The following is a 24,972-nucleotide window of genomic DNA, read 5'->3' on the forward strand; positions in this document are numbered from 1 at the left end:
TATGGTCCATCAGTCACGTACTACTTCCTTGGTATGTCTCTGTCTTTAGTCATTAAAGCCTCAAGAGCCTAATATTTTATTTATTTGTTTAGTTCACCTGCTAACGAAAGATTATTATATGCTAACACTCACCAAAATGGGAAATTAAAACATTTGGTGGGGGTTGGGAGAACAGAGAGAGTGAAAGAGAGGGAGAAAGGGAGAGAGGAAAGAGGGAAGGAAGGGGTGGAGAGAGGATGAGGGGGTTGGAGGCAAGAAAGACAGAAGATAATAAGTGTTTACTCACAAAAGATAGCAAAAATCTTGGATTCTTTTTTACTCCTTTTTTTTTTTTTTAATACTCCAGAGGATCATTTGTAAACATCACATATCTCTCCTCAGCAACAGTCTCCAGTTGGGCATCAACCCACCGTGTAATTCTGTTCCCAAAGGTCTTGCTCTCACTACCCTTTCTTGGTAGAAATATCTTGGGACAGAAATTTAACCATGATCTTCTTAGTACTCAAAACTATATGCCCAATTACTTACACTAAGTTTAATAGATCTGAAATAGATTCAGACTTCCAACAATCATGTATGAAAAGATAATTTGTACAAATTTCTATCTATTCCTGACTGTGGAGTCCAAGAAGTAAAAGTTTAGAATAGTGAAAGAAGGATTGTATTACAAGGATCAAATTAAATCTGACCAAACATTTATTCAAAGAAAGAGAAAAAAGAAAACAGGAGGAAAGGAAAAAATGGGGAGAATGGCTGAGATATCATATCCTGGGAAAATTATTGTACTTTATTCTTTGTCAATACCCCCTGCCTTTTTTTTCACTTTAACCAGTGTTTATTAAAGTCCTGCCATAAGATACTGTGGAAGACAGACGATGAGTAAGACACAGTCACTCTCATTATGGTGCTTACGTCTAATTTGGTTATAAACAAAAACACGCAACTAACTTCAATAAAAGCCAGAATAAGTGCCTCAAGATAGGCAAGAAATTCTATAGATGTTCAGAATGAGGAAATATGCGCAGAACAATGTGTCATTTGACCTTGGTTTTGAAAGTTAGTTACTATTTTAACAGTTGTCATGAATCGCATCAGTTTCTCCAATATCTATATAGATCAGAAATGCCACAGATTCTAATGAGCACAAGTTTTTCGTTTTTACTTTTTTACGTTTTTACTTTTTACATTTCTAAGCAGGGCTGTCCTATCCACTCTCCTTCAAATACACCAAGCTGAGAAAAGCAAATATTTATTAAACTCATCTCCACTAATATTATGTCATCGGTATATATTGGAAATAATAGAGCCCATCCCGAAGGTCCTTAAGCATTGCTAAAGTGTTCTTTTAACTGAAGTTTGTTGAATTACTTTTTAAAGTTCTCTAATGCTTTGGGGGTCTACCATTTCCCCAGTCTCCACCTCAGGAGCTCATCTCCTCTATATGAGTAAATGACACAGTCATATAAGTTAAATTTTAATCTGTTAGTGCTTCTTGGAAAACAACCAAAAATAACAGTAACTTGCTCCTACAACACTCATTATTTTTTGTTCTCTTTTGTCAAAAGAAATTCTGAAATTATAAATAACATTTTATTTACATATTTATTTACTACTTTATTCGCAGAGCAGTATATTAAAGTACCATGTTGCTTAATCTTCTAGACTAAATATAAACACTGCTTAATAAATAAAGTACTCGTGAATCATGTTTTTAAATTACAGGCAACATAAAAATTCTAAATTTGGTTATATGCAGGAATGATAGCATGACTAATTAGATTGTACAGCAAATTAAATATAGATAATTTTACCTCTTTTTATGTATGAACAGTACATGTTGATTATGCTCTGCATATGTCATGCTAAATAGAGTATATTAAATAATTAAATTGGAGTTCAAAGGGATTAGAGCGTTTACTTAGAGTTACACAGCAGTGCAGAGCCAGGGTTAGAATTCACCAAGGCTTTGGATATAAACTCTCTGTATTCATGCCTCTTATTTTCGGATTAATAAAATCATCATATTAAAACATCTTCCTCTGATTAAAAAAACACCCCACTGTTTGACCTTAAATATTTTCTCAAACAATCATGATAATTAAAGCCTCAAGCACTGTCTCAAATTTATGGGGAATAACAAAATATCATTCTTTTATAGTTTGCATTCACTTTTCAAAAATTTCTGTATTCTTCAACTGTTTTTTTTAGTAAGCAGAGCTTATGACATGAAATCTCAGCTTTTAGAAGTGCCAGCGTTTAATCCATGTTTTCTTTGGTGGTGTTTTCCCTTCTACCTTTAATAATATAGCTATGTATTTTTAAAATAAAGTGAGTTAAAATTTATTTTTCACTGGAGAATCCTATGACCTGGAGATAATTGATGGATCCTAGGGCATCTTGAGTAAGGGTTGAGCATCTCTGGCCTCTTACTTTGTTTTGTTTTTTGTTTTTAATTTTCAATGTGTCAAGTAATTATCGTATGCTAGTCACTGTTCTATACATTTATACAAGTTTCTCATTTTTTCCAAATGACAGCCTATAAGGGTGGTGTTAGAATCCTTATTTTATAGATGAGAAAACTTAGAGAGATTGAAGTCATCCAGCTGATAAATGTTGGGGCTGGCATTTGAACTTAGGTGTATCTGACTCTAGAGTCACTTTGTCTTGGTTATTGCTAGCAGCAAGGGGACATGTCTCTGAAAAATTACTGCTCTCTTGCCTGACCTTGCAAGTGAGTATCACCAGCTAAGGATGTTTGCTTGGTATGCTGGATCTGTACTAATATCCAGCTGTTGTTTGGAAGCAGAGGTCCTTATAATGCCGGAGGTGGGGGGCAATCCAAGCCAATTTTAGCATAAAGTTTAACAAAGGTACTTGGCTATCATTCATATATGTTAATTGAAGGAAGCTATATTATATAAAAGTGAAATTCCTTTAAATTAAACTATGTTCAAATCACTTTAAAATTAGAAAATGTTCTCTATTCTTTCCTATTCTTCTAAAACCCATTTCTCTGTAAAATTTTAAATAATCTCTCAAAAATATTCCCTTAATTTTAAATCAGACTTCTTGCAGAGATATAAAACAAGCAAATCTTAATTTTTATGATGTGTTTTTGGCATAAAAAAACATTATTTACCCTTATGTTGTCAAAAGAAGAGACTGTCTTTTTCAACAGGGCAAAGACTGTGTTTTGTTTTAGGAAGTTCAGCAGAATGGGCAGAACACTTAACACCAATAACACCAACATTGGCGCAACTGCACTGCATGCTAAGATGTGCATGTATCAAAGGAGTTTTGTAGATATTTAAAAATCTGAACCTCTTTTTTAATTGTTTCCATAATAATGCCTTCCCAAGATTTCCTCTTTGGAGGGATAGGAGAACTCTATGAAATATGACAACATCATTTAATCCACATATATAAAACTAGATAATGACTATTAAAGAACCAGGAAGCACTTGAGATCAGGAGGGAGGTTAGAAGACCTACTTTGCCTCCTTTCTCCGTGGAAAAGAAAGTGCCCTCATAGTCGGTAAAGTAATTTCAGTGAGATCCTTGCTTTTCTACTTTTTGCCTCGAAACTCAGGTTAAAAAATGAGGATGTGGTCTGGAAAAGGACCTAAGCAAGAATATGAAAGAATGCTAGTTTAAATATCTTGATCACTGTTTTCTTCTGGGTCTCAAGCTTTTGAACTTTTTGATTCTTAATGAATCTCTACGTGCCCAAACACAGATAGAGAGATCCTCTTGAGGACAAGGAGTGTGTTTATTTAAGCAAGATGTAGGCTATCTAGGCCATTGCCTGAGTGGAATGTTAGTCTGAAAAGGCCACTGGAATAAAGGAAGAATGTGGAATGGCTTAATCTGAGTCTCCCCGTGGAGCTACATACCTAATTGGTTACACATACACTGGTCTTGCTGCCCCTAAATTAGATCTGGGCTTGGGGAGTAGGAGATGTTACTGGAACAGACTTTGCCCATGTTGAGTCACTGTTGAACAAATCTTTGTAGAATATAAGCTAGAAAGGTCATCTTAATGTCTCTGCGTGGCACTTTAAATCTGTAGAATACCTATTGGCATATTGTAAGTGTGCAATGCACGTCTGATGAGTGATTAAATAAGGGAATGAATGAAATTCTCCACAGATTTGGTTTCTACTGCCAAATCAGTCTGGCTCCTTATACTAATTAGGAAGCAAACTATTTTGCTGCTTGCAGTACATATGTCACATAATCCTCTTTATGTTGGGGATAAATATTTGTTACTTAAAATGTCCTTTTTAAAAGAAATATTTTAACTATTAAGAAGATTCAGTAGTGGTGCTGTAGTTAATTCATTTCTATTCCTTTGCTTTCTGACTATTCAACTCAGAGCAAGTAAACTTTGGGCTGACAGAATTGTAAATTATACATTTTGGTACCTCCTGTGTAGTAATTGGTACAGTTCAGTTTGTAAAAATCTCTTAAAGGGATCTATAAATGTGAACATGATTTCCTGTAGCTTTCTGTTGTTTAGAAAAGTGTTAAGGATACATTTTTTTTTTCATATTTAACTCTTCTACGAGCTAATTTATAAAGTAATAATGAAAAAAATCTTCCTTTGCATATAAAAGTTTTCCTCATTTTATGAGTCAATTAGGTTAAATCATATGGAATTATAATTTTTGTAGGTCAGAAGGTCAAATATCAGCAATTTCACACAGCAATCTAATATAATGATAAATGATAAATGCTCTTAGCAAAGTTGACTTTTAAGAAGTCTGCATTCTTATCAGCTTGGCAATACTTTGATTATTCCACTAACATTATTCTTATTACTTGGAAATAAACACAATCCCTGCTCTTAAGAGGCTGTGTAGATCTCTGCGTTGGCACCTAGAAATATCCTAAAAATACAATTTCAGTAATAGTAAATATCTCTTTTCAGTTGAGTATTTCTTCTTTTGCTACATATTTATTTTAAGGGTATTAGGAATGATTTACTATGCATTGAGTACTCAAATCTAGTTCTTGCTGTTCATGAAAAAATCTGATGACATGATCCGTCCCTGCATGTACATTTATATGAATTATTAATAGCTAGATTTTATGGCTTTCAGATTGCTAACCTCTTATTACTATGGCAACACAGCAGTACTTAGCTGTACATTATTCTGAAACTTAACACATCTCATGCCTTAAATACAGTTAATATTACTGTGAAATTTTTATCAATAGTTCCCAATTAAATTCTAGATGACAGTGAAATATTTAGCATTTTGGGTGATTATTCCAGAGGCTCCAAGCATAAAGACAGAGACAGAGCTAACATTTCTCAATGCTTTCTCATTCTTTCTACTTCTGTCTCTAATAAAGATATAAATAGAGAATAATATAAAAGTGTATGAATATGAACCCTAATAAATGTCCATACATTTTACCAAAACAATAATAAATTGTCAGATATTTAAATGTTAACACAGAAAAGTGGGGAGTATAATACAAATTCTAAAAGTACCTTGAGGGCCGGCCCTGTGGCTTAGCGGTTAAGTGCGCGCGCTTGGCTGCTGGCGGCCCAGGTTCGGATCCGGTTGTCCGGCAGTGCTGAGGCCATGTCCCACATACAGTAACTAGAAGGATGTGCAGCTATGACATACAACTATCTACTGGGGCTTTGGGGGAAAAAAATAAAATAAATAAAATTAAAAAAAAAAATAATAATAATAATAAAAAGTACCCTGAGACATTTGTAATATAACTATAAAAAGTCATAATTGCTGGGAATGGATTTGATCTCAAATAATTTTACTATTATTATTAACAGTTTTAAATATAGATGCATTAGAAGGAATTCCAGATTACAATGAAAAACAATTATGATAATTGTTTAAATAATGATAATTATTTAAATTATAATGTGATGCCTATGGGTTTATTCCAGTATCTTTCTACAACAAATGGAGGTGATTCTGGACTTTACTTAGAGAAAGTAAATTAAAACTACCCAGTGTTTCTTTTTTGACAGCTATTAATTATAAACAATCTATTTCTTTTGTTGCTTGTACTAGGTATGTTGCATGATCCCCTTTCTGATGGGCCAGAGCAACTAAGCTAATAACTTTCTGACATGGACATGGTAATTGATCTACCTGAAATATTTAGAAGATAATCTCAATAGGTCTATATATCTAGAAGGAAAGTTTAGTAAAGGGTACTTTAAGTGCTTATCAATTATGTACTACTTTAGTAGGACTAGAGAAACTTGAGCTAGCTTAAAATGTTAAATTCTAGGCCTTTGAGCTGGAAAAAGGATCACATGCAAATTAATCATATAAACATTGGATATAGGGTTCTTCATTTCCTTGTGCTTTCAAAAACATTCAACATTATCCCAAATTTTCTTGATATAGCCTTTCCAGAGCATTCAGTGATAATTTTAACTTTATAATAATATTTTTAAAGAATTATGTTAATAAAATCTAATAGAGTATCCTTAGTTGCTATGTACCTCATTAAACACATATAGAATGTGTCATTTTTACCATTTCACATGATCATAAAACAATAATTGAGAGAAAATGGAATTTTAATAAAGCAATATTTGTTGAGTCCTTAGTGAATATATAATTTTATAAAATATTTTTGTATAATTTCATCATTTCCTTCACATAAATTTTCAAAGTAGCAATTTTCATACTCTATTATATCATTGTGAGTAATAATAGCTCAAGTAACAAATTTTGTGGACACATTTGCATGTGGACACAAATTATGTGGATCATTTAACATCATAAAATGTTTATGATTTGGCGTTTTACTTAAATCTCATCCTGCTTGAATTAAAAAACTTAGTAGCTAGAAACCATGTTTTCTTTTTTGCTTTGTTTTGTTTTGACTTTTTTAATTGCAAGAGTGTATATTCAAAGCCTTATTAGATTTATAAGCTCAATAGGAAATTAAGCATTGCAAAAATATAATTTAATTATTTTGCTTTGCCTTATAATTAAAAGCCATTATACCATAAATTTCCATATCTGTTCATCAACGAGAACTGACAGATTTCAAAAGACCTAAAGAAATTGTAAGTATTAAATTAGCCTTTTAAAGAAGTTACAAAGTTCTGCTCCTCCAAACTTCTCTTACAAAGAAAGCATTTGGCAACCTTACGCATTTAGATAGCTCTGAGGCCCCATAAATTGCTCCAGTGAAATAATTAGTGCTACAGTTACTAAAAGAAGTATGTTTAAGTAAACTTAAAATACTTTCTTGAGTGTTTAACAGAAGATAATTTCTAAAATCTGTATAATTAGGTACTTATTATTTATTAATCATATTGAGAATAATAAAAATTTGTTAGGGGATATAAAACCATGAGTCTCTTAACTGGCTAAATAGAAATTCTTTTGGATCTGCCCTTTTTCAAGATGTTGCCTTTTCACGTAGGTAGTGAACTTAAGCCTAAGCAGAAATGGACTTTTTTGTTTCCATAACAGTTTATTTAATGCCTACTACATGCCTGTGCTGTACTAAGTGTTCTGACCACTTAGCTTCATTTAAGCTTTATAAAACCCTCTGCTTCATTTAGTCCTCATAAAAAGCACAATAAAGTAAGTTACTTTACAAGTGAGGTACCTCTAGCTCAGAATTTGGGTCATATTGCTAGTATAAATGGTGAGATCAGGATTCCAGCCCAGAACTGTTTCCAAAGCCCCTATCACAATCATGACTCTATCTTTCCTGAAACGTGAATATAAAATATGATTTCATCAAATATTTCCAGTTAATCAAGTCTTATGGTAGAATCCTGTAGAAACACTTGTGAAATGAATGTTCAGATGTATTTTAATCATTGTTTTGTATTGTGTCATGGCTGTTCTGTGGATCAAATTGTATCTGGGGTTTTTGCCAAGGCAGTAGGATATCTATGCTTCCAATTTACATTAAGTTGGAACTAGCATCACTTTGTTACCTAAACATACTTTCCATATCCAAATTTTGCCAATTGTCATAATACTGTTCTTTACAGTAATTTGTTTTTCCCTATCCAGCATCATACGTTGCATTTTAGTTGCCATGTCACTGTAGTTTCTTTTAATCTGAAAGAGTTTCTCAGCCTTTCTTTGTTTTTTATGACATTGATATTTGTAAAGAGTGCAGAATTGTTATTGTTTTTTTTAAAGAAAGTTCCTCAATTTGGGTTTGTCTGATAGTTTCCTCCTAATATGATTTAGGTTACCCACTTTTTGCAAGAACATTACCTGTATTAGTTTCCAAGAGCTGGTGTAACCAAAAACTTGGTGGTTTAAAACAAAAGAAATTTATTTTCACAGTTCTGGAGGCTGAGAGTCCAAAATCAAGGTGTCAGCAGGGCCACCCTCCTCTGCAAGCTGTAGGGGAGAATCTTTTCTTATCTCTTCCAGCTTCTGGTGGTCCCAGGAGTTCCTCAGCCTGTGACAGCATAACTCCAGTATCTGCCTGCATCTTCACACGACTTTCTTCCCTGTGTTTCTCGTCTTCTTACAATGGCATTTATTGGATTTAGGGCCCATCTGGTAATCCAGGATGATCTCATCTCAAGATCCTTAACTTCATTACATCTGCAAAGACCCTTTTTCCAAATAAGGTCACATTCACAGGTACCAGGGATTAGGACTTGCACATATCTTTTTGGGTCCACGATTCAACCCACTATACTGCCTAAATGATGTTATGTCCTTCTCAAAGGATAATATCAGGATGCACCAAATGTAGACAGAGCTAGGAAATAGATTTTTCATTAAAGAAAAGATCATAAATTCAAACCGATACTCTAGTTCAAATTAAATATTACAGTTTTTTTCCTTGCCTTCCCACATCCCATGTTTGTATCTTGCTTTCACAGTGAGAACCCTAGCTCCTAACATTACCAAAATGTTTACTTATTTGGTCAATCCTATAACACAACAGTTTCAGAATTGCTACACCTGTATCATTACCTACAAGAAACTTGCCAAATAAGGTTCAAGGTTTCTTTGTGGTCGTTTGTTTTGTTTTGTTTTGGTTTTTTTGGTGAGGAAGATTAGCCCTGAGCTAACATCCAATGCCAGTCTTCCTCTTTTTGCTGAGAAAGACTGGCCCTGGCCTAACATCCGTGCCCACCTTTCTCCACTTTATATGAGATGCCGCCACAGCATGGCTTGACAAGGGGTGTGTTGGTGTGCACCTGGGATCCGAACCTGCGAACCCCGGGCCGCCACAGCAGAGTACGCACACTTAACCGCTGGGGCACCGGGCCAGCCCCCTTTGTGGTCGTTTTTGTCTTCAACTGAAATAATGTAGCCAAGTTCAAAAGTTACTTGGATCAGTTCCTCCTCCCCCGTCTGTGTAGTTATGTTATCCACTATTCGGTTCATTTGTTTCTGTTTGTATTCAATTTTAGGGTTTCTTCTTTCATCCTTATTAGTCTAATTTTATTTTATTTTTTGAATAATAACACTTTAACATGATTCTAAAAGTAAAAACTATTGAGAAAGGATACTTAGAGAGGTCACTCCCTCCCCTATTCATTCTGCCTTGTTCCTGCCATCTCCTGTAGGTAACTGATTTCATTAGTTCCTGATTTACCTTCCCTGTGTTTCCTTTTATAAATATAAGCAGATACATGTATATTTTCTTATTTTGCTTTCACTTTACATAAAGGTAGGATACTGTGTATGAGTAGTCTCAAATGGGGATGATTTTGTCTCCTAGGGCTCAATATCTGAAGACTTTTTTGGCGGGGGGGGTCACTACTGTAGTGGATGCTACTAGCATCTAGTGGATAGAGATCAGGTATGCTGCTCAACATCCTGCAGTACAAAGGATAGCCCTCAACAACAAAGAATTATCTGATTCAATCCATAATGTGGCTGTGAAGAAACCCTGCTATACATCTACTTTTGCACTTTGCTTTTCAACTTAACAATATATTATGGAAATCACTCTATATCAATTCAAAGACATCTTCCACGTCCTCTTTTACAGCTGCATAGTGCAGATACTATAGTTTATTCAGTCAATCTCCTTTATATGGGGATTTAGGTTGTTTTCAATATTATGCAATTACAAATAATGCTGCAATGGATAACCTTAACGCACTTTTTTTATTGGTGGTGGTATTTTTGGAAGTATATCTTCAGAGAAAATTCCTAGAAGTGGGTCAAAGACCAAATGATACGTTGGTTTGACAAATCCCTTCCAAAAGATTGTACCATTTTGCATTTTCACCATTGTATAAGAGTACCTGTTTCTCCATAGACTTGCCAGGTGAGTGAATTGTCAAGCTTCTGAACTTTTGCCAATCTGATAAGTAAAAAACTCAGTGTAGTTTTAATTTGCATTTCTCTTTCTATGAATGGCATTTTTTTAAAAAAAAAACATTTTTGTTCACATTGCTGGGTCAAAACCTAAAATTTTATCATTTTTAACCCAAATAATTTCAGGTAAAATACAGATGCAATGTTTATAAAATACAATAAAACAATTATGTATTTCTGTGCTGAAAATAACCAACTATTTCTTGTAGAAACATTTTTGTGGCTATGTATCAATAAATTTTTAAATGAACATAACTGTATTTTCCTGTCATGCCTGAGAGAGAAATATTCATCACCAGGTAATAAATATAATCCTGGAAATATGGTGTTTAAAGTCTGCTCTAAAGTTTTTAGGTCACCAGGATGTTACATGGAGTAAACTAAAATGACTTTGTACTAGGATTCTCGTGTGTTTGGTGTTTTACAGGCCATACATGTCTCTTGGAAGTCTTCGGGATCAAGTCATTTATCCTGATTCAGTGGATGACATGCATGATAAAGGCTACACAGACCACGATCTGGAATGTATTCTACACAATGTCCACCTCTATCACATAGTTCAAAGAGAAGGAGGTAAAGTCTATTATTCTTTTTTTTTAATGCATTTAACTTTGTTTTTAAAAATAAACTTGGGTAAATAGACAGTGGTTTAATTTGAATATATGCTGTCGTTGGAACGTTAGCACACAAGTAAAGATGGAGTTTACAGCTTTTATTGCTTTTCCGTTATTGACATTCTTTTTTCTGCTTGTGTTATATCTCCTGCAGCACACTAGGCTTTTTATTAAGTCTGCTGCTAGCATTTGAAAACAGACTTTTTCTTTTCATATTTGAATGTACAAGTGTCCCTGAGGCCATTGTCAATTTAGATGTATGTAAAGTTCGTGACAGAAATATTCTCCTGTCAAGCGCTCAGCTTACATTAAACTTAATTTGAGAAGAAGGTGTCACGTATCACAGAACTTCTTTTTTCTTTTCAGACCCACAGTCTTACCAATACATTTTTTTCTCTCTCGAGCAGCACATAGAGAATTAGATAAAATATAGAAAGTTCTGTACTGTGGTTTTTTCAGCATAAGACATTTTTGAAAGAGTAGGAATAATGGTTATTCATATGAGCTTTAAAAAAGAATTACTTTCTAATAGTTATACTTTCAAATAACGTGATAACATATAACATGATAGCCTAGAAAAACTACTAAAATAACAAGCTAGAATTCTAGGTTTAATTTTGCATGCTTTTTAGGTTCCATTTCCTAGACCATGTACCTTATCAGAAGAAGCAGAGTAGCACAGTGATTAAGAATGTGCGCTTTGAAGTCAGAGTTCTTGGAATCAAATCTTAATTAGCACTGCTTTCTGTATCTTCAGCTGTAAAATGAGGACAAGTATCTACCTTATAAAGATTCTGTGAAGATTAAATAAAACTCTATATAAAGCATTTAGAACAGTGGCACATTGTAAATGCACAAGAATTAGTAGCTAATGGTAAAATTACTAGTTGTAATATTGATGCTATGATACACTTTGTGTGATGGTACTTGATATTTTACATAGAAATTTCACATATATTATTCCATTTGATCCTTACAATAAGCAAATGAGGCAGGCAAGAGAGGTATTATTATATTTATTTTTATGGTGTTTGTAATATCGTAATTCATAAATTCTATAAATATAGAAAGCAGGTTTTCTATTTTTTTCATATGTTCAACTCCTTCCCAGTTTTAAAACACTGTGGCAGATTAAATGCTGCTCTTTAATCTTGGGTAGGTTATTTTGAATAAGTTTGAAATCCAATAATCCAAATAGAAATTTATAATGAATATTGGATATTCTATTCTTTTAGAAGTCATCAAGAAGTTCTTGAACTGTTTTTAAGAATGTTCCAACCTTAATAAGATAATAGTAATTGTTATGATTTATTGAGTACTTACTATGCAGAATATAACAAGTTAAGCAATTTACATTGTCATCTTATTTAATATTTATAATTGCCCAATTATGTGGGTTTTCCTAACCTCTTTTAACAGATGAAATTCAGAAGTTTTTTAACTTCCTCAGGGGCCTACAGCAAATGGTGGACCGAGATTTAAACACAGATCTGCCTTGAAAATCAATGTTTTCTAGTAGGCTGTGCCACTGTGCTATGCTATCCCTAGCTTCTTAGACACTAATAATAATTGTCATATCCTTACACATTAAAAAAAATTCCAAGGAAACCTGCTTTACTTGCTTAATCCTTAAACCATGAAACTTTTTTGTGTGTGTGTGAGGAAGATTGGCGCTGAGCTAACATCTGTTGCCATTCTTCCTCTTTTTGCTTGAGGAAGATTGTTGCTGAGCTAACATCTGTGCCAATCTTCCTCTATGTTTTGTATGTGGGATGCCGCTACAGCACAGCTTGATGAGTGGTGCATAGGTCTGCACCCAGGATCTAAACCCACGAACCCCATAGCCACCAAAGTGGAGTGTACAAACTTAACCACTGCACCACTAGGGCAGCCCTAAAACATCTTTTTAAGTGAAGCAGGAAAGCACTTAAATTTGCGAGGACATCACTTACTTTGGAAGAATCCTACTGAAATTCTATTTAGACTATCTAATATTTTGCTTAGAGAAGTGCTTTGCTTTAGTAAAAGATAGAATTAAAAATTATATTTCATTCCATCAAAGAGGTTATGAAATAGAAAGGAGTAGAAGTGTTAACAAATAGACATGAACTAAAGCAGTTTGTATGTCTCTATGAAGCAGGAAAACCATTCTCTTCTTAGCTGGCCTAAACTCACTAAATCACCATCAGAGGTAATATTATGACTCAGAATTCTGATCTGTGTGTTCTGTGATCAAGCAATACTGCCTACTAAAACTTGTGGGTTTAGTGGAACATGATTTACTTAAATATGTAAAGCCAGGGTTTCCCTTGACCTAAATACTTTTCTCTTATACCTTCTCCATTGGCGGGGGCAAAAAAAATTCTAAGCCCAGAATATTTCTCCACTGTGTAGCAATCTGAACCTATTTTTCAAATCCTCACTTATGTTTCATAAATGCTGTAAAATTCAGTCACAGAGAAAATTTTATTTCAACAGTTTTCACTAGAAGAAATCAAACGGCGTTTTGAAATTTTTTTTCCTACTATAAAATTATAAGGATATATTTTTAAATAGAAAATTCCTGGATGTTTACCCAAGAACATGAACAGTGGTCTCCACTGGGGATTATCATTGGGAAATAGGGAAAATCTCCTTTTCGATCTAGTGCACAAAAACAATGAAGACTCTACTTCATATTTTCTTTCCCTTTGGCCAAGTTTATTTAGAAATTTTAATAAAGGTGAAAATTCATCTGAGGGAGAAAGAAGAGGGCAAAGAGCCTGGATTTTTTTTCCAAATGGGAAAATTAAGCCTTTAATACTTGGGATTTGGAAATGTTATCCTAAGTGTGTGTGTCAAGTTTTGGCAGTCGTTTTCCTCTTTGAAAATGAGGCTTTGGGCCGGCCCGGTGGCGCAAGTGGTTGAGTGCGCGAGCTCCACTGCAGCACCCGGCGTTCTCTGGTTCGGATCCCGGGCGCGCACCGATGCTACCGCTTGGCAAGCCATGCTGTGGTGGCGTCCCACATAGGGTGGAGGAAGATGGGCATGGATGTTAGCCCAGGGCCAGTCTTCCTCAGCAAAAAAAGAGGAGGAAGGGCTGATCTCCTCACAATAAATAAATAAATAAATAAATAAATAAATAAATAAATGGAGCTAATAAAAAAAAAAGCATCTTTAAAAAAAAAAAGAAAATGAGGCTTTGCGTGCTCTGTTTTCTGATATTCCCACCTCAGAAAAATATTTGATATGGCTATCTTTCTAATAGGCCCCATGGTTTTGTTTTTAAGTGAATTTTTTTTCTTATTACAAAGTTAAGATAAGCCATAACAATAATAAATCAAAAAATTTTCAAATATTATAAAAATGTGTAACTTCGAAAGTAAAAGTCTCATAATTTCATTCCATAAGGTGTGTGTATGTGTGTGTTTATAGAAATGCAATCATAATTTATGTATACATATATGTGTGTGTATAAATCTGATATATAGGCTACACACAATATATAAGCACACACACAATTCTGCAACGTGGTTTTTCATATAAAAATATTCTGAGTACATTTCTATATCAGTATGTATAGATCTAACCTATTTTTTAAGAAGAGAGGCCTTGCTTTTTGAATAAATATCCAACAGAAAGTCAGTGGTTAAGATGTTGTAAGATGGGCCAGCCCCGTGGCTTAGCGGTTAAGTGCGGCCCTCCGCTGCTGGCTGCCCGGGTCCGGACCCCGGGCGCGCACCCACGCACCGCTTCTCCGGCCATGCTGAGGCCGCGTCCCACATACAGCAACTAGAAGGATGTGCAACTATGACATACAACTATCTACTGGGGCTTTGGGGAAAAATAAATAAATAAATAAATAAAATTATTAAAAAAAAAAAAAAGATGTAAGAGATGGCATAGATAAACTATAAAAGTGTGAAGACAGACCTACATATAAATCCTAGTTCTGATGTCTAGCTGTGTGAACTTAGACATGTCAGTTACTCTAGGAATTTTAGTTTACCCACTTATAAAATGCAACTAGTAATATCTAGCTCATAAGGTTGTGAATATATAGTGAGAAAATTCATATAAAGTGCCCAGGCACATGGGAGGCATTTAAGTTAGTTACTGTCATACCCTTTGTAGACTTTGCAATAGGCCTATGCAAACTTGTTGATCTTTTCTCCTACCACCCTCCAAAATAAGTAAAAGTATACCACCTTTTTGTAGATATTCAGAAACAAATAAATTTTAAAAGTGTCAGTATTTAAAATTCTTAGATGTTTTGTCAGTATCAGGAATTATTACCATTAAAAAATATAAAATCTAAAACAAAACGCTTATACATGAGGCTTTCTAGTTATCCAAGCATATGTTCTGTAAAATGTCATGTTCTTTGTGTTAATAAATTAAACCTGCCAGGAATCACTTGTCTGGAGTAAAAACAGTAACAATTAAAAAAATGCTTTGTACATTTTTTTTTTTTTAGGATGGGATGCTGTTATGGACTGGAAAGATGTCCTATCAGGAGGAGAAAAGCAAAGAATGGGCATGGCTCGCATGTTTTATCATAGGTAAGTATGCTTTAGCCAGCCCTCATGGTCTGGTGGTTAAGATTCGGCACTCTCACCGCGGCAGCCCGAGTTCTTGGTCAGGGACCTACACCACCCATCTGTCGGTTGTCATACTGTGGCAGCTGCATGTTGCCGTGATGCTGAAAGCTACGCCACTGGTATTTCAAATACCAGCAGGGTCACCCATGGTGGACAGGTTTCAGTGGAGCTTCCAGACCAAGACAGATTAGGAAGAAGGACCTGGCCACTCAGTTCTGAAAAAACTGGCCATGAAAACCCTGTGAACAGCAGTGGAGTGTTGTCTGATATAGTGCTGGAAGGTGAGAGGATGGCGCAAAAAGACCAGGCAGGATTCCCCACTGTTGTACGCAGGGTTGCTAGGAGTTGGAATCGACTCAACGGCACTAACAATAAAAGTGTGCTATACTCAGGTAACTACTATTCCATTGTTGTAACCAAAAAACCTCATCTTTAGTTTAAAGATATCTTACTGAAAAACTAATGCTTAGAATTTACATTTTTAAGTTTCTTAAGTTGTTTTTTTTTGTATGACAGAAATCTCCAAGTATTTTATTAATTTCTTTTATGTTGAGTAATGTTGGATGACAAAATTAAATTTTTATGTATCTTAAATCTGAAAGTAGGATTATTACTGATTTTAAAATGTGAATATATAACCACTATTATACTGTTGTGAGTTCAGTAGGTAGGCATTCAGTAATACTTCCAAATTAAATTATTAAATTCAAACTAAATTAACTTTTCAACCACTCAGTAGCCTATTAAGCTTAGTAATGCTCTCTTCCTTGAAAAGCAGAGGCATATCCAATGGAAAAAGCCAGCATAGGTCTTAATGGACTCAGAAAAATAGAGACGCAGGAAATAATTTCTCTCGATAAAACTTTTCTCTTTGCAACCAGCTTCATAGCTTTTGAGTTCAAGGATACCAAGCACAAGACACTGGAAAGAAATATTAAAGCAATTCTGATTTGTTCCTCTTATTTGTCCTATTCTCCTCTGAAAAAGAAATCTCTTTTCTTTATCTTAGACCTCTGGCGATGAGAACCTGAGTTGTACGCAGGGAAGGAGGTTATTGGGAAATGTGTTACTCATTGTAATACTTATATCTTGCGCAAAAAGGACCAAGAGTCACTTGCATGAATGCCTGAATGGGCCATAAGCTGGGGCAGATGCAATACTCTTGAAGGACTTGCAGTAGAAGCAGTAATACTTTTGTAGAGAACATTGAAAAGCTGATAAAAAGAGCAAAAAATATATATTAAGTGAGCCTCATTAAACACTTAGCAACTAGTTGGCCCATACTTAGCAACTAGTTGGCTATAAATTTTTTTTTTTTAAATTGCAATCTGTGCAAAGTTGTTTTTTTCCTTTTTTGAGGAAGATTGGCCCTGCACTAACATCTGTTGCCTATCTTCCTCTTTTTCTTTTTTTTCTTTTTTCTCCCCAAAGGCCCAGTACATAGGTGTACATCATAGTTGTAGAGTTGTAGCTCTTCTATGTGGGATGCCGCCTCAGCTGGCTTGATGAGCCATGAGTAGGTCCTCGCCCAGGATCCGAACCGGCTAACCTCGGGCCGCCAAAGCAGAATGACTGAACTTAACTGCTACGCCACTGGGCCAGCCCCCTATAACTTTTTTAAAAAACATTTTATTATGGAAAAAACATTAAAACTTCATCAAAGAAGAGAAAATTGTAAGGTGAACCCCATATTCTCATCACACTGATTCAACAAGTCTAACATTTTACCACACTTGATTTATCTATTCTTTTTTTTTATTTTTGAAGCATTTTAAAGCAAATCCCAAACATCATGGAATTTTTTCCTTGAAAACTTTGGCATCAATCTCTGAAATATTAGGATATTTTCTTGCATAATAACATACTATAATCATACGTAATAAAATTGATAATAATTATTTACAGTCATCTAATATCTAGTTCATATTCAAAGTTTCCCTGATTATCTCAAAAATATCTTTTTATACTTGGTTTGTTCAAACCAAGATCTAGGGCCGGCGCCATGGCTTAGCGGTTAAGTGCACTCCTTCCGCTGCTGGTGGCCCGGGTTCGGATCCTGGGTGCGCACGGATGCACCGCTTCTCTGGCCATGCTGAGGCCGCGTCCCACATACAGCGACTAAAAGGATGTGCAACTATGACATACAACTATCTACTGGGGCTTTGGGGGAATAAATAAATAAATAAATAAAATTTAAAAAAAAAACCCAAAAAACCAAGACCTAAACATGTTTACATATTGAATTTTAGTATTATATATCTTTTTTGTGTGTGTGAGGAAGATTGGCCCTGGGATAACATCTGTGCCCATCTTCCTGTACTTTATATGAGATGCTGCCACGGCATGGTTTGACAAGCCGTGCATCAGTGCACGCCAAGGATCTGAACCTGTGAACCCCGGGCCACCGAAGTGGAGTGTGTGCACTTAACCGCTATACCACCGGGCTGGCTCTTGTATTATATCTCTTAATTATTTTTTAATCTAAAGAGTCTCTGCTCCTCCCTGTCCCTCTTCTCCCCTCCATCTTTTATGCCACTGACTTGTTAAAGAAACCAGCTCTATAACAATGTTACACATTCTAGATTTATCTGCTTGCTTCCCCATGGGGTCCTTTACCACCGTCCTCAATCTCCTATTTTTCCTGTAAACTGGAAATTAGAGGTAAAATCTTGATTATATTTAGGTACAGCCTTTTTGATAAGAAATAACATATAATATTTATCATTGAAAAAAGAATGTATCATTTAAACAACTTTTTAAAATATGTTCATTTCATAAAAGTAGAAACTTTAGATAAGTAAAAACAAGAAAAGATCTGTTATCTCATTACCTATAATACTTAAAATTTTGGGATAGTGTCTTCTCAGTCTTGTTGGTACACAAAAGTTGGCTATCTTGATTTTTTTAAACTATTTTCATAAAGTATATTACAATTTGTATCCCTCTTTTTATTTTGTTTGCTGTTATGTATATTACGTAATAGCTAGCCATAATTTATCATTATATTGGAAAATTTATGTACCAAATGCACAGACCTTAAGAATACAAGTCAATGACTTTTTTTTTTGCTGAGAAACATTTGCCTGAGCTAACATCTGTGCCAATCTTCCTCTTTTCATATGTGAGCCACTGCCACAGCATGGCCACTGACAGACAAGTAGAGCAGGTCCATGCCTAGGCACTGAACCTGGGCCACCAAAGCAGAGCGTGCTGAACTTAGCCACTAGGCCACTGGGGCTGGCCCAACAAGTGAATGACTTTTGATAAATGTATATACATTGTGTAACCAACACCTCAATTAAGATAGAAAATGTTCCTGTCACCCTAGAAATTCCCTCATGCCCCTTTCTAGTCAAATTCCCCATGGACAATTTCTGTCTTGATTTCTATCACCATAAATTATTTCTTTCTGTTCTACAACTTCACATAAATTAAATCATACAATATGTATTATTTTTGTGTCTAGCTGGAGGTTTTTTTTTTTTTTTGGCTGAGGAAGATTAGTCATCTGTTGCCAGTCTTCCTCGCTTTTTTTTTTTCTTGAAGAAGATTAGCCCTGAGCTAACATCTGTGCCAATCTGCGTCTACATTATATGTGGGTTGCCACCACAGCGTGGCTGACAAGTGCTGTAGGTCCACGCCTGGGATCCTAACCCACAAAACCAGGCGGCTGAAGCAGAACATGCCCAACTTAACCGCTATGCCACGAGGCCAGCCCCCAGCTGGAGTTTTTTAATGAGAAAATTATTGTGTTAATAATGTTGTATTTGTAATAGTGTACGTGGTTAGTACAAGAATATGGCAAGCTAAAAAAATATGAACCAAAATTTGCTAACTCAGAATTTTTAGTGAATTGTATTTTGGAATGCCCCTTTCTCAGATGATGTGGTTAGATTCAAGAGTAAATTTTACAGTTTGACATTTATGACCAGCTGTTACCCACTATCACCGTGAATCGGTTTGAGCCTTGTCCATACATATTCAGTAATATGATCACCAGCATAGTTGGTGAAATGTAATATGGTAGAATGTAAAATGTGACCATAAATTTCTCACTGTTGTCAGTGTGTTAATAAAATAAACCCTGTAATAAAGAGCAAGAGGCATTAATAAAGATGCCAACCCAAAGAGATTTCAAGTACCTGTAACTTGAAATAAATAGTTGATACTTATGTATCTAAAATATATACAAGTTTGGGTATAATGTGAGACTGAATAAAGACCAAGTTACAAGCATATCAGCGGAAAGAAAATTTTGTGATTCTTAGGAAGATTAGTGAAAATGAGCACGTTGTTGAAAAGTAGAATCTACTAAGAAAAAATAAAATGAAATAGAAATATTAAATCCAGTGAAGGAAAAGTATAACAGTGAGATTCTGCATCCCCTCGTCATCAAAGGATTAATAACAAGATTTGAACTGTAATGTGAAAGACTTGAGCTACCCAAAACGGAGAACTTTGGCAGAGAGTATTAAGTATGACAATAGTATACTCTTTTGGAGAGGATCTTAATGTTTAAAGAATGATCAGAAAAGTCCGGTGTTAAGAGGGATAGATTAGATCCTTCGCAAGGCTCACTCTTCTAATAATACACCAAAAGAAAAAGAAAGGAAAATCTGAGAAACAATATTATCTAATGTTTTGCTTAGTTATATCAGTTCCAGATTCAGCTATTGCTTAATATAGTTAAGTACACAGACACACACACACACACACACACACACACACACACACACCAGTCCTGCCAAGGAAACGAAAGTGTGCGATCTGTCTTACGTCTGGTAGACTAGGGGTTGCTATGACAACAGAATGTAATAGATATACTTTTTTTCTAATTCTAAAATGGCATCTCTTCTCTGTTTAGCTCAAAGCACTCTGAAAAATAAGACACATTAATGTAATTACTAGAAAGAGATTTCCCAAAAAAGAAAAATTTACCCCAATCCTCTCTCTTTTATACTTCCTTTTCTTCTCCCTCTTTTCCACTTAAAAAAAAATCATCCACAAAACAATGATCAACTCTGAGACAAAGACGTAATGCTTAATGCTTAAACCAGAATAGTAACCCAAAGCCAACCAGCAAAACCACTTCTGTTGATGTCATGCGGAACCTACAGTGATCTTTTAATTCTTTGCATGGAGAGCAGTTGTAAAGTCAAATGGACGTTAAAGTTTCCTTTGACTCCTGTATCTATTAGCTTTGACTTCCCCCCTAGAATAGGTAACAGGATCCCATTAATAAGCAAATCTATCATAGAAAAACAATTTACAGTGCTAAATAATTATTTGTGCTGAATAAGAAATTATTACTGGTTTCAATTTTTATCTTTTCATTGTCATTTATTTTAAAAATCAGAATATCTTCATGGAGGAAATTGTCCTGGTAAATACTTGATACTGATTCTCAACCCTGAAACGAATAATAAATGACAGTGCATGCGTTGACCTTTGGCCCCATTCACAAAGCTAAGTCATGCTGCTGAGGACCCAATATATAAGACAGACTTGAAAGAAGACAGGGAAAAGAAAAAGAAAGGTAACAGCAGGGAGGTAAGATGAAAGGAAGAGAATAAACAGAAGGAAATGGCGGCAAGTGATAGGTGCCCTGATAGTAGTAGACAGTCATTTCCAGAGTAAAAACTGAGCTAGAAAAAAAAAAAACGGTTGAGTGCGATCAGAAAAACATTTACTGATTTTTTTGCCCTAAGAATGTGATTGTGAAGCATGGTCTCAATGTTACCAGGTTAAATGCCTACTCTAAATTTGTCAGATTAGTCATACTTACTTTAGTAGAGTCTTGTAGCAACGAAATTCCATTAATAGTGATTAGGTATTCACGTTGTTGATAAAATTATCTTCTCAGTAAATCTTTGCTAACAAGGCTGTGGTCTATTTGATAATTAGCTACTGTAATGTATTTTTCATGTAGTTAGTCACAACCTTGTCACCAGGGATGAACCTGCCTTCTGCAGGAAAATGTACTCAGTGACCTGCCTCATCTTTCCTGTGCCTCATCTTTCTGATTCACTCATCTGCACAACAATAAAGCCTACTGTATTGTGAGCAGGTATCAGAAAATCTATTTAAAATTTAAAAGGTGTATGATATTCTAGTCCAAAGAGAAGGGGATGACTGCTCTTTTGCTTTATCCTTTATCACCTTGAATAATGTCATGTACTCTTTTGCTCCTTTCAAGTTGTTAATATCACCACTTGTATTGTCCAAATAAAGATTTATAATTTAAATAGGAAAATCATTGATTTATGTGTGTTTATTTTTTTCAAGACCAAAATATGCATTGCTGGATGAATGTACCAGTGCTGTCAGCATTGATGTGGAAGGAAAGATATTTCAGGCTGCAAAAGGGGCCGGAATTTCCTTACTGTCTATAACACACAGGCCTTCTCTTTGGTAAGTGTTCCCAATGCTAATTTGCGATAGATGATTTTTCTTTATATTTCTTAAAGAATAACTTTGCTAAACTTTTCACTATAGAGCATAGGAGGTTTCATTTATTCTCTAGTTGTACTTTTGTTAAATTGCACACTAGTAGTTTAGATACCCCAAACTTAACATAACATTAATGTGCTATTTGAAAACTATCATCACATTCCAATAATTCTGAAAAGAAGTAGTAAAATCCAGTGATTTTTTTAACTGAAAATATTCATGTTTCCATAACGTGTCCTGGGAAAAATATTTTCCTGGGAAAAATATATTTATATAGTTTTACGTCATCTTTTTAGTCCTTTCTTCAAAATCCAGAAAAAAAATACCACAACTTGATATTTCTCCAAATGATTAAGGTGGGGAAAACACAGAAAAAAATGCTTTTTTTGGGTTTTGTTTTAAGGAAAAATGAACAAAAATATTTTATAAATAATATCTCATAAAACCATGTGGGATTTCCCCTTTTTAAAAAACAGTGAAACCATTTTTACCATTCCTCTAACTTTTCCATTGACTCATCATTTTCATAATAGTTGCTAATGCAGATTCAGCACCTATTCTGTCCAGGCTCATTTTACTCAAGCCTCCTAACAACCCTATAGGGTAGAGGTAGTCTAATTTTTCCCATTTTACAGATGAAGAAACGGAGAACTAGCAAAATGAGAAAGGTAACTTACCATGATCACACCCTCTATACAATAGTATACAGCTCTACTTTTATAAGGAACTCAAAACGTACCTCAGGCATAAACCATAAAAACACTTTTCATTCACACTACATTCCACTGTCTGCTTTTGCATTTCTGTTTCATCAATCAAAATCTTTTCTTTTGACATATTAGTAACTGCAGTGGACTCTATATGCTTTGACCTCCTATTTGCCAAGGGACGGGCAAGACTCCTCTGTCTCTGGCTGGAGCATTCTGTAGCAGGTGGCTGATCACATTCTATGCCAAAGCTGTCATCATGTACCTAACTTCAAACCTAGACTAAGTGGCAAGCTTTATTTGAGTTAATCCTTGAAGCCCTTCTAGATGTTTCACCTTATAGAGAATGTTTACTTTAAAAGTGTGAGTAGGGGGCCGGCCCTGTGGCTTAGCAGTTAAGTGCACGCGCTACACTACTGGCGGCCCGGGGTTCGGATCCGGGGCATGCACTGACGCACCGCTTCTCTGGCCATGCTGAGGCCACGTCCCACATACAGCAACTAGAAGGATGTGCGACTATGACATACAACTATCTACTGGGGCTTTGGGGAAAAAAAGGAGGAGGATTGGCAATAGATGTTAGCTCAGAGCCGGTCTTCCTCAGCAAAAACAGGAGGATTAGCATGGATGTTAGCTCAGGGCTGATCTTCCTCAAAAAAATAAATAAATAAATAAAAATAAAAAAAAAATAAAGAGAATGCTTTTAAAAAAAAAAAATAAATAAATAAATAAAATTGTGAGTAAACTGAGTACTCAGTTCAGATCAGGCTTTTATTGTTCCAAGTTCTTTGACTCCGAATTCTACTTCTATTGAGAAGATAATAATCTATTTTCATACTTTATTTAAACATTCAGATTTTTGGTAATTTTTTTCCCCAGAGAGTTGACCTGAAAATAGAGCATTTCATTAAGTGATCCTTTCTATGGAACTTTGTGGTTTGTCTCTCAGTCGTTAAGAATTAATTGGCATCTGGAGTGAAAGAACCCTGATTTGCTAATCTCCCCAGAGGCAATCTGGATCTAGTCCAGGATGAGTTAGAGTCCATGTCAATGAGTGATTCCTCTGACTTTTTCCTGGAGAGAACCAGTAGGAACTGGATCTTTAAGATAATTAAGACGTTTGCCTGTATATCCTCTGAATCAGGGATGACGTAGAACCAGGCCAGCAGAACTCTTGAGCTGTTTCTGGTATGGACTTGTCATTTCCGGATATGCTTCTTCATTGACCACGTGTTCAGATAACATGGAGTTCTCTCTTAGTCCTGGTGTTTTTCTAACCTCTATCAATGGATTTATTATGCTATCCTGTCATTCAGTTCCTTATTCAAGTAGCCTAAAGAGGCATTGGAAGCATGTTCAGCCATTTTTTTGTCAGTTGAAGGAACAAATAGGTTTCTGTTGTTGTTGTTGTTTTTAAGACTTTATTTTTTTAGAGCAGTTTTAGGTTCATAGCAATAACGAGAGGAAGGTAGAGAAATATCCCATAACCTCTCTGTCCCCACACATGCATCACCTCTCCCATTATCAACATCCCCCACCAGAGTGGTACATTTGTTACAATTCATGAACCTATATTGACACATCGTTATCACCCAAAGCCCATAGTTTACATTAGGATTCACTTTTTGTTGTACGTTCTATGGGTTTGGACAAATTTATAATTACTTGTATCCACCATTATTGTATTGTACGGAGTATTTTCACTGCTCTAAAAGTCCTCTGTGTGCTGCCTATTCATCCCTCTCTTCCCCCAACCACTAGAAACCGCTGATCTTTAATGTCTCCATAGTTTTGCCTGTTCCAGAATGTCATATAGCGAGAATAATACAGTATGTAGCTTTTTCCAATTGGCTTTTTTCACTTAGTATATTCATTTAAGTTTCCTCCATGTCTTTTCATGACTTGATAGCTCCTTTCTTTTTAGCACTGAATAATATTCCATTGTTTGGATGCACACAGTTTATTTATCCATTCACCTACTGAAGGACGTCTTGGTTGCTACCAAGTTTTGGCAATTATGAATAAAGCTGCTATAAACATTCATATGCAGGTTTTTGTGTGGATATGAGTTTTCTCAACTCATTTGGGTAAATATCAAGGAGTGCAATTGCTAGATGGTATGGTAAGAGTATATTCAGTTTTGTAAGAAACTGCAAAACTGTCAAAGTGGCTGCACCATTTTGTATTCCCACCAGCAATGGTTTAAAGTCCCTGTTGCTCCACAGCCTCACCGGCATTTGGTGTTGTCAGTGTTCTGGATTTTGGCTATTCTAATAGGTGTATAGTGGACAAGTAATTTTTTAAG

At 35.2% G+C, this 24,972-nt stretch overlaps 1 protein-coding gene across 1 annotated transcript in view; it reads left to right on the forward strand.

The window, feature by feature from the left end:
- The window catches only part of ABCD2 (ATP binding cassette subfamily D member 2), a 55,707-nt gene that overhangs the window by 25,123 nt on the left and 5,612 nt on the right, over window positions 1–24,972 (forward strand). The window contains exons 7-9 of the mRNA XM_058558511.1: window positions 10,744–10,889; window positions 15,387–15,471; window positions 21,796–21,921. Coding sequence (XP_058414494.1) covers window positions 10,744–10,889; window positions 15,387–15,471; window positions 21,796–21,921 — 357 coding nt within the window. The remainder of the gene's footprint in view (window positions 1–10,743; window positions 10,890–15,386; window positions 15,472–21,795; window positions 21,922–24,972) is intronic.

The sequence above is a fragment of the Diceros bicornis genome, chromosome 17 (assembly GCF_020826845.1).
Source record: "Diceros bicornis minor isolate mBicDic1 chromosome 17, mDicBic1.mat.cur, whole genome shotgun sequence".
Lineage (NCBI taxonomy): Eukaryota > Metazoa > Chordata > Mammalia > Perissodactyla > Rhinocerotidae > Diceros > Diceros bicornis.